Below are 10,372 nucleotides of genomic sequence, written 5' to 3'. Positions count from 1 at the left end.
TGTCACTAAGTTTATACTAATTTAGCTAACAGTTTTCAAAATTAATTCTTGTTTTGGATATCTATTGTTCTGACGATCGCTTGGTCTGAAACACTTGCTCTGGTCCGTGAACTAGAGTTTTATATTAATAATCAGAAATGTGTTCGTCTACTTCGGTCATATTTCAGACATCTAGGCCGGGCTTAAAATTTCACAAAGATAACCAATGATCAGACCAAAAGAACAATCTACCTCCTCTTTTGCCGCAGCTAGTTAAGCTATTTTTCGTTCATTGAATAATTGTTTTTGCGAATAATTATTTTGTTTTGAGAATTTTCATTCGATTGCGGTAGATTTAGGCCATCATTGCCAAACAGATGCATGTGTTGAACTTTTTCCCCATAATTTCGAATTCCTGGAAAGTATTTATTAGTGATTTTTATTTTCACCTAACTTATAAGGTTTCACTAATTTCGACTGTAATTTTAATTTAATTGTGTCATATATACACGACAACAATATAAAATTTATGTTTAATCTAAAAAAATAATTTCAATTGCATCCATAGAAAAGATTAAAAAATAATAATACGCTAGCTCAACGTTTTATTACCCGTGAAGTTAACTAAAACATTGCTGATTAAGAGCATGTTAACTCTAAGGAGTTTCTACACATATTTTTAATATGAAATCTAAAACTTTATAAGATCGAATATAAAACTTTAGGTTGCAGACGCACATTCCAAAAAAAAAATCAAAAACTTTAGGACTATAGATTAATCAAGTATATTAAATATTATCGACATAAAAGTTTTTTCGTAACATAGTTTAATCAAGTATATTCATGCATTTGACCAAAAAAATAGAGTATATTCATGCAATGCAGGACTACAACATTCCATACAGATAATGGAGCCAGGGTATTTCGAACATCCGATCGATTAGCATTTAACAAGTTTTATAACTGTGGATTCAAGGAATTGTTGAGTTGCAAATAAATTACTTGTAATCCTTTCTATTTTCTTAATTCAAGAAAACAATTTAACAGAAAAACGAAACACAAGAACAATAAATTGAGGTTGGGGAGGAAGTGTCACTGACTCACTGGGTAGTCTATTCCCATACCACACTAGAACCTCAGCATCAAACTTGCACAAGCTATCTCTCTCCTTTCAACTCTACTCATATGTTTTTCTCGACTCTGCATTATATGACTGATTCAATCACGGATCATAGTTGGTAATTTGTTTTTGTTTTTTCCTTAATTGAATAACCTTAATTTTTTTATAAACAAGAAATTTCCGGTATTTCCGCTAACTAATAAAGTGGTTTAAGCTGCAAATTATTATGCATCATTGTTCCATAACTTTCGACCAAACAGAAAAAAATTCCCATAACTAGGATAACTAATTGAAAACTTACTATGATAATAAGTTCACCAAACTTAAGGGTAAACGTTTTCTTAAAGCAGCCAAAGGTTTTCTTTGTTGTTCCTTTGTGATGACTGATGACACGTAGGCCCCATCCTCAATTACATTATTTTTGATTATTTTTTGTTTGGTCGTGGATAAGATGAAATAACAACAAAATCATGTCACACAAACGCTTCCCCACAAACGCTAGTAAAACACCATCAAACTTGCATAGCAATTTTAAAAGTAGATAACGAATATGTATGCAATGTACTGTGTTTATTAAAAATTATAAAAAGAGAAAGAAAAATAAACAGTAAAACAGATATGTTTGATGGTAAACGAAGCGAAAAAATCCGCCAAAACAACTTACTTATCATATATGTCTCATCTTATAGACAATCCAAGTGTGGTTTTCAAAAAATGGACCTAGATTGAACAAAACTATTAAACCAAGATAGATTAGAGTATAAAAAGGAAGAGGGTCATATAAAAATAAATATAAAAAGAAGAGCGGATGAGAATAGAAATGAACTAAACTAGAAAAAGTAAGCAGTGTGAAGTTGTGAGTTTTAACAAAAGACAGTGACGGTCCTGAAGGGGATGAGATCGTAGTATCTAGGGACAAAGATATATATGTCTGTTCCTACTACTTAGGGACCATTATCACCACTAACTCTCTGTTAATTCTTTCTGGTAATACTTTATAATATATAAACATATTATATATATACCCTTTTGTAACTATATATTATATACAGCCCATTATCACGCATAGTACAGAGTGTGTTTTGTTTCTTCTTCCCTACTCTGCTTTTGCACTTCCTTCACACACAAAATTAAAGAGGAATAATAAACTTAAAAATGCTCAACTTTGTATGTTTCTAGAGAATTTCTGGTTATCATTTTTTTTTAACTTGGGTTTGATTCTTGATCTAGAGTTCTAAGATTTCTCCACTGTTCTTCTCCACGTTCCTGAAAAAGAACAGAGGAAGAAGAACAATTTGAAGGAGTTCAGTCTCCAGAGAATATCCAATCGACTTTAAAACAGAGAAAAAGCTCAAGACTCGCAGTCGCATGCCACAAGGAGAAAAATGAACGAGTCGAGGTCGTGGAGCATATACAGTAGCAGAGACGGAGAGAGTGAAGGGCCATGGAGATCGTCGACGTCGATGAATGCGATCTCCTTTGGATTCGTAGCTACGGCGATACTCATCTCCATGTTCTTGATAATGGCCATCTTCGAGCATCTCTTCAGGCCAGAGAATTCTACATTTGATTCACCACATCGGATCAGACAAAGACAGAACCATAGCAGAGATGGGTCCACTCAGTTCCACAAACTTGCTCATCAAGCATCCATGGTAAACAAAACAAAACAAAAAAACTTATTAAAGCATTTCTCAAAAGAATTTTTGTCCCTTTTTTTTTAATAAAGTCGAAGCGCATTAACTTGCCACTGGTAGACTTTAATTAGTTTTTATTTTTTTTTGGTTTACAAAATGAAATTGTTTTTGCTTTTCGGTGCAAAAACCTTTGGAAATCAAAGTAAATAGGAAAATAACCCAACTTTGGAAAGTGAAAAGCGAGACACAAGTTATACTTTATTCGTTGTTTTTCTTACAGAATAAACAGCAGTTAATCGAATGTGACTAATTCGTTTTCATATGCACCGCAAAAGTTAAAGAAAAAAAATGAAATTGTCCCTTTCGTATGTGTTTTGTGTTGTCTATATATGCAAAAGTTTTAACATTAATCATAAGGAGTATGACGTGATAGGTTCCGGTGAATATGGCGGTGGATGTATCGGTAGTGATGCCGGGAGAGAAGCTACCGTCGCACATAGCTTTGGCCGCTCCTTTACCTTGTTCAAGAGAAGGCATTCGTTGGCCTCTCCACCTCTAAAATATTATTTTATTACTCTTCTCTCATGTTTTTTTTTTACTGACTCATTTAGTAGATTAGTGTTGGACCTGGTGATAATCTAATTTTAATATGCATTCAAGTCACGATATTGATCGAAAATTTCTCCAATTTATTTTTTGCCAGAAAAAAAAATAAATTATTATTAGTCGACATTTGAAAAGGGAAGGCCTAAAAATCGTTAGTTGGGCTGAGAACAAGCCCATAGAATTTATTTCGGACGAGACTAGAGCCCATTATCATCAGTGGGCGAATTTTATTTAAGATCCCGAGATCACCATCTCTCTCAATCGTCTCGTAGAAGCAAAAGGAAAGGTCGATTCAAAGATTTAAAATTTGAACTACAGATACAGAGAGAGAGAGAAAGAGAACGGTGTAATGGCGACGACGGCTAAGAATTTGAAGGGTTTCTACAAGCAGACGAAAAGAAATATCACCGGAGGTATCTCCAAGTCCAAGCCTTCTTCCCGGAAAGTCACTCCTAAACACGCGGCCACTCAAGGTTCTGATGCTACGCAGCCGGCGGCGTTGATTTCGCACGGCTCCCTCGATCTCAATGGTATCGTTTTTGTCTTCTTTCTGTCAACACCTGCATCTTCGTTGTGTTCTCTTTTCTCTCTATATCCCTCTCTCATTTACTCTGTGCATTTGATTTGGATTCGGCGAGATTAACTTTTCTCCCGAAATTATCCCTTTTTTTTATTCTTCTCCATGCTCAGGTGCTTAATCTCGATGCTCTTGATGATCTAATTCCTTAATTGTCCCTTCTGTTTCATGAAATTCATCGATTTTACTAGGAATAATTCTAGGGTTTAACTCCAATCCTCATATGAGATTTAGGTTCCGATCGAAACTTAGCCGTGAAAAACATAAGTTTTTTTCTTATTGATAACATTTGTGTCTTTGCTGTGTTTCAACAGACGCTTATGACAAGGAGGAAGAGATGCTCAGACAATTTGACATGAACATGGCTTACGGTCCGTGCTTGGGTATGACAAGACTTGACCGATGGGAACGTGCACTGCGTCTAGGGATGAATCCTCCCAGTGAAATCGAGAGGCTTTTGAAAACTGAGAAAGTTCAGCAAGATTGTCTGTGGCAAGGTCGTGTCTAAAGTTTCAATCTTTTTTTTATCTATGTCCTTGTATGATCCCGTGTCACTTGCAAAACTCTTGTCTTTTGTGAATGTTTGGTTCAGCCACTGGCTGGATCACCCACTTTTCTGGTGTTAATGTTTGAAACCTTCTTAATGGAATGCATTTTGTTGATCGAAGCTTCAGTTATATGTATATTCTCATTATCACAGGGAACTATATCATGACAGACTTAAACAAATTTTGGTGTCAGTAATTACGTGAATGCTACACAGTAAAGTTACAAGAATCTCTATTTCCAAATGAAGCTGAAGCATTGTATAACTCAGGAAACTGTAGTCATAGCAGGGAAAGACACATTTTAACATAACGCTACACAATTTGGAAGATTTGATTCATCCTTTCGTCTGATAGAACAGGATTCAGGGTCTGGTTTCACCTACTGTCACTGCCTCTTCTCTGGCAATTGCTTCACAATGAGTACAGATTTTTTTCATGAAAGAAAGAGATGGTGACCTCAGGAAATAGTGTCGAGCCAATCAAGTGAATAACAAGGGCCACAGAGCAGGCAATTGCCTCTTATGATGATCACTGACAGATTATGCTTTCGTGGAGACGTTAAATAGGTGCCCTTCAATATCTGGAACAAAACCTTTATCTACCATTTCTGCTTTAACTATTTCATAAGTTATCCGGTTCGGGACTAGACCATTCTCCAGCATCTCATTCAAAAGCCTATTTGCATCCTCTAACTTTCCCTTCTGGGAATATCCTTGCAGAAGCACATTATATGATGCTACATTCATCCGCAAACGCCTCTCTTTCTCCATCTGTTTCCTTACGTTCGCTGCTGCTTTCAGATTTCCTTCCTTACAGTAGCCTTTCATCAAAATGTTATAAGTCAGATGTCTCGGTTTCAGACCCATCTTTGATATCCCTTCTTTCAAAAGCATTGCTGCTTTTCTCGATTCTCCTTTACTGCAATAACCATCCATGAGTATGTGATATGTCACGAGATCAGGAAGACCTTTTCTAGTCAATTGATCAAAAAGCTTCGTAGCTGCTTCTATGTTATCATTTCTGCATAAACCACCAATCAAGCAGTTATAAGTTTCAACGTTTGGTGCAATCCCTCCCCGTTCCATCTCTTCTTTCAGTGCAAACCCATCCTCAATTTTTCCTGACTTGCAATACGCATCGATTATCATGTTATATGTTTTAGCACTAAGAACGATTCCCCGGCCTTTTACTGACTCAAGCATATCAAGAGCTTCCTTCAGCATATTGTTCTTGCAAAACCCGTTTATAAGAGAGTTGTAAGTAATTAAGTTAGGCTGCACACCTGCGCTCACCATCTTATCGTGCATACCAACAGCCTCGCTTACTTTTCCCCCACTACACAAACCATTAATCAGTGTATTGTAAGTGATCACATTCGGCATCATGTCTTGATCCAGCATCTCCTTAAACACCTTCATACTCCCCGAATAATTGTCATCTTTCCAGAACCCATCAATCAATATATTGAATGTAGTCAAGTTCGGGGACACATTATTCTCCACCATCTCCTTCAAAACCGCGTCTGCTTTGTACATTTTCCCAATTCCCCCAAGCTTACAGTACCCATCGATGATAGTGTTATAACTGACTACATTTGGAGAAAATCCGTACACTTTCATGTCCTCCATAACATCCTTAGCTTTGTTCATTTTCCCTGTTTTGCACAATGCATTGATCACGATATTGAAAGTGAACAGATTTGGTTGGATCTTCCTCCTAATCATCTCCTTATGTACATAGTCAACATCCGCAAACCGATTCTCCTTCAACAACGAAACCATCAAAGGCTTACAAGACAAAGCCGATAACTTGTACCCATAATAACCTGAAAGCTTAAACGCCTCAAATCCTAACTCGAATCTCGAATTGTTCGCATATGCCAATATCAACATATCAGCGATAATCGAATTGACGCAAACATTGTCACACATTGAAATAGCATGGAAAATCGAGTGAACCGAATGATCAGACCCTTTCCTCACAAACCCATCAAGGAAAGATCGGATCTTAGAGTACCTTTTAGCGTTCGCAAGAGAATGCAATAGCCTGAATGTGAGCTCTAGCGAAACAGAGGTGTCACGGTTCTTCACTGACCAGGTATAGTACCTGAGACACAAATCTGGGTCAAGCTCCGAACAAATCAACTGTTGAAACAGCTCGTTAGGGTTTATGTCTTTCACATGAACTCCAAGCTTTGACCAGTGCTGCTTCTCTATGAGGTCAGCGATGACAGCTACGTCTACGCCATATCTAGGAGGGCAATGGCTCCCGGCGATTGAAGCTGAAGAAGAACACGGTCTTCTTAGACCTGAGAATTTTCTCGGGAAATCATCTATGAAATTCAAAACTTTTCTCCTTACGGCTTGGGATTTGGGGAATATTGATTCGAAATGAAGAAGAAGACTGGGATTTCAGGGTTTTGGTATTTTGAATTGAACCGGCCATCTTCCCATTTTATACAATTTCAGATTTTTCTTTGCAAAATGACACCTGTAGTTTAACAAAATTTAGGAAACTACCACTGAATTTTGTAGAGAACATATAAGTGAACCTTCAAAATTGGGTCTTAAATTAAGTTAAAAAAACAAAGAGACGTTTGATTTGAATAATCCATTAACAGATTTGAGCTGAGTCTTTCCTGTTTTAATTTCTTCGTTTAGAACAAGATTACAACAAAATTCTTTCTCATCACTCACTCTTTTATAGCCACTTGTTTCTGGCGAAGCGCTCTCCAGCCAATGTCACGCCTAAAGAAACCTCCGGGCCAATGGATCTGTTGCACCGCCCCATACGCTCTTTCGCGTGCCTCTTCCAAGTCTTTACCCTTCGCTGTGACCCCAAGAACACGTCCTCCACTCGCTACAACATTCCCTTCTGAATCAAGATCCGTTCCCGCATGGAAAACCTTCACTCCTGGAGCAACCTTTTCGGCTTCTTCAAGGTTTTTGATGATTGATCCTTTCTCGTAAGCACTGGGATAACCTTTACTCGCCATTACAACCACCATCGCTGAATCTTTTGACCAGTCGAGAGACACTCCGCTTAGCTCGCCTCTACAGGCTGCTAGCAGAACTTTTGCTAGGTCCGATTCAAGCCGCATCATTAGCACCTGTGTTTAACAAGAAGCTGCACTGGTTAGAACAACAATCAAACCGGGACTAAACCCGATCTTTTTCTTCTCAAGAAAATGGGGTCTCTCTTACCTGACATTCTGGATCTCCAAACCGGACATTGAACTCAATCAACTTAGGCAGACCAGATTTCTTCTCGATCATGAGACCAGCAAACAGAACGCCTATAAACTTACATCCTTCTTCTGCCATTCCTTTAACAGTGGGATGAATGATAGTGTCCATTACCACATCTTGCAGCTCCTTGGTCAAGACCGGTGCAGGAGAATACGCTCCCATTCCGCCTGTGTTAGGACCGGTATCTCCATCTCCAACTCGCTTGTGGTCCTGAGCAGATTCTAAGGGAATGGCGTTTTCTCCATCCACAAGCGCGAAAAAGGAAGCTTCTTCTCCCTCTAGAAACTCCTCCACGATCACCTGACATCCTGCAGAACCAAACACACCTTTGACCAGCATTGAATCCACAGCTTCAAAAGCCTCCTCTACTTTCAACGCAACAGTGACTCCTTTTCCTGCTGCTAATCCGTCTGCTTTAACCACGATCGGCACACCTTGTTCTTGAATGTATTCTTTCGCAGCAGATGCATCAGAAAATGTTTTATACTGCATTTGAATTCCATTTCAACTGTATTAGCTACATCAAAATGTCTTTTTCCTTATGTTGAGACCAAAGCTATATAATTGTTTTTCTTATTCTAATTTACCGAACCCTTAACCAACTCACAACAGCTCCAATGTGCTACATTCATTCCTAGGCTAGATTATAGTAGACCTGAGCTAATAGTTGCGCCACTTCAGTTTTTTCAAAGCTTATAAATCTATCTGGTTGAAGAATATGAACAAAGTTCACTTTCCGGTCAAAATAAGCTTTTCATTTGCTATCTGAAGGAAATTCTTTTCATAATCATCTGAAGACCTTATGAATGCCTTATGAATGCCTAACACATCAAGGAGGGAAATTTACGAAAAATGAAAAAGAGAGAGTGACGCAAACCTTAGCAGTAGGGATGTTGTACTTGTGGCAAAGATCCTTCATAAAGTTCTTGGAACCTTCCAAAGCAGCAGCTTGAGAAGAAGGGCCAAAGGTGAGGATACCGGCCTTAACCAGGTCGTTGGCGAGACCCGCAACAAGAGGAACTTCAGGTCCAACAACCACTAAACCGACATTCCATTTTTGACAGAAAGAGATGACAGCTAAACTGTCTGATATGTCAAGGGCAGGTATGCAAGTAGCATCTCCAGAACTCGTAATACCGGGGTTTCCAGGTGCGCATAACACAGAGTCACAGGACGGAGATCGTTTCAAGGCGTGACACAGGGCGTGTTCTCTCCCTCCTCCACCGATTACTAGAACTATCACTCTCTCCTCTGCAGAAATTGAAACAAAATTACTACAAACACAATGACTACAAAACACTGACGTTTGATTTCTCAGAGCATAATTTGATTCTATCTCAAACCAATAATAAGAGAATGGGGAGTATATTAGCATTCAGATTCAAACTCTTTACAATCACAGTCAACAACGGAATATCAAAGCTAGCAAATTTGTTCATTGAAAAATTTAAATCCACTGAACATTATCAAAGTAAAGCGAGCAAAAGGGTATCGCCGGATTTTACCAGAGCCGCCGTTACCGCCGGGACTGACCGAAATAGACGGCTCGGATTCCGATAAGACGCAGCGGAGCAAACATTGGCGCCTTTGGATTTGGTTCGAAGTGAAACGAGAGCTAAGGGCGTGATTGGTGGTAGAGAATTTGAGAGGAGCAACAAAGGAAGAAGAAGAATTAGAGGTGGCCAATCCGAGAGAGAAAAGAAAGGGTTTAGGTGAGTTGTTGTTGCTGCAGAAGAGATTGATAGAAGAAGATGAAGGATGGAAATTAGATGTACACAACGACATGTCGGAAAGACCGGAGGAAGAGACAGAGACAGCAAAAGAGTTTTGGACTCAGACCAGCGTCGCTCAAGGGTTTAAACAATTCCTTGATCCCTTCTATCGGTTTTTGGGTTTACTTTTTCTTTCCATTAATTAATTAATCAAAGAATTTCGACCAAAAAATAATAATGAAGCGAAGAATAAATGAAAAATTCCATATATAAGTGAACTCATAAAACCATAAATGAATTGACAGGGTTTTAATTAATTCATGGTTATCATATTCTGATGGAGGAAATGAAATTATCGTCAGATATTCATTTACAACGTTAAAGAGTTAAAATAGTACTAGTTTACAACTGCTCGAACTGATCTATATTGACAAATGATTATTCCTATAAAAATCTACAGATATCTTTTCGGTTATATCAGGAATATTTTTTTTTATGTAATTTCTTTATAAATCATTCAAGATCACAAAAATTAATCTTCTCTATTTTTTCTTTCAAAACTACTTTAAAATCTTTAGAAATCAAATATTACCACATTTACATGTTAAGTCAAACATTCATTTCGCAGTAGAATGAGTGACATAAACTGGCAGTGAAAAAAAAAACGTGGTTTATAACCAGCAACCTCATGTATTATTTGTATTGTTTATCGGCTAGTGGAACTAATTTCCAGAGATAACTTGGTGATCCATGTTTTTATTAAACTGATTTTTTACCTTATGTTTTGATTATGGTTTTTTGCTTGTTTGTATTATTTTAGCATGGAACAATTTTAGTGCTCACACACACAGTCTTCGATACTCAGGTGTTTATTGATTCTGATACATTCCTGTTATTTATTTCATATAACTAGACAATAGTAAACCTATAAATTTTTTTTTTCCA

General features: G+C 37.7%; 4 protein-coding genes across 4 annotated transcripts; 2 read left to right on the top strand and 2 right to left on the bottom strand.

Annotated features, from left to right (window-relative positions):
• Window positions 1–2,213: 2,213 nt before the first annotated feature.
• LOC18993893 lies at window positions 2,214–3,470 on the top strand. Its single transcript, XM_006417468.2, has 2 exons — window positions 2,214–2,754; window positions 3,170–3,470. Exons 1-2 carry the CDS (start codon window positions 2,485–2,487, stop codon window positions 3,293–3,295), a joined length of 396 nt encoding a protein of 131 aa, XP_006417531.1. The 5' UTR covers window positions 2,214–2,484; the 3' UTR covers window positions 3,296–3,470.
• A 75-nt stretch (window positions 3,471–3,545) lies between these two features.
• LOC18993892 lies at window positions 3,546–4,564 on the top strand. The gene is made up of 2 exons (XM_006417467.2): window positions 3,546–3,872; window positions 4,234–4,564. Exons 1-2 carry the CDS (start codon window positions 3,692–3,694, stop codon window positions 4,425–4,427), a joined length of 375 nt encoding a protein of 124 aa, XP_006417530.1. The 5' UTR covers window positions 3,546–3,691; the 3' UTR covers window positions 4,428–4,564.
• Window positions 4,565–4,638: 74 nt separating this feature from the next.
• Window positions 4,639–7,081, bottom strand: LOC18993891 (pentatricopeptide repeat-containing protein At1g09820). The gene is made up of 2 exons (XM_006417466.2): window positions 7,062–7,081; window positions 4,639–6,870 (listed from the first exon to the last, which is right to left on the bottom strand). Exons 1-2 carry the CDS (start codon window positions 7,079–7,081, stop codon window positions 5,007–5,009), a joined length of 1,884 nt encoding a protein of 627 aa, XP_006417529.2. The 3' UTR covers window positions 4,639–5,006.
• On the bottom strand, window positions 7,039–9,559 carry LOC18993890 (phosphoribosylamine--glycine ligase, chloroplastic). The gene is made up of 4 exons (XM_006417465.2): window positions 9,221–9,559; window positions 8,593–8,966; window positions 7,671–8,201; window positions 7,039–7,576 (listed from the first exon to the last, which is right to left on the bottom strand). The coding sequence occupies exons 1-4, from the start codon at window positions 9,498–9,500 to the stop codon at window positions 7,160–7,162; spliced, it is 1,602 nt and encodes a 533-aa protein (XP_006417528.1). The 5' UTR covers window positions 9,501–9,559; the 3' UTR covers window positions 7,039–7,159.
• Between the last annotated feature and the right edge of the window lie 813 nt (window positions 9,560–10,372).

The sequence above is a fragment of the Eutrema salsugineum genome, unplaced genomic scaffold (genome assembly GCF_000478725.1).
Source record: "Eutrema salsugineum unplaced genomic scaffold, Eutsalg1_0 scaffold_5, whole genome shotgun sequence".
Classification (NCBI taxonomy): Eukaryota; Viridiplantae; Streptophyta; class Magnoliopsida; order Brassicales; family Brassicaceae; genus Eutrema; species Eutrema salsugineum.
Note: the sequence above shows the minus strand (reverse complement) of the source record. Positions and strands in the feature narration are given on the sequence as shown.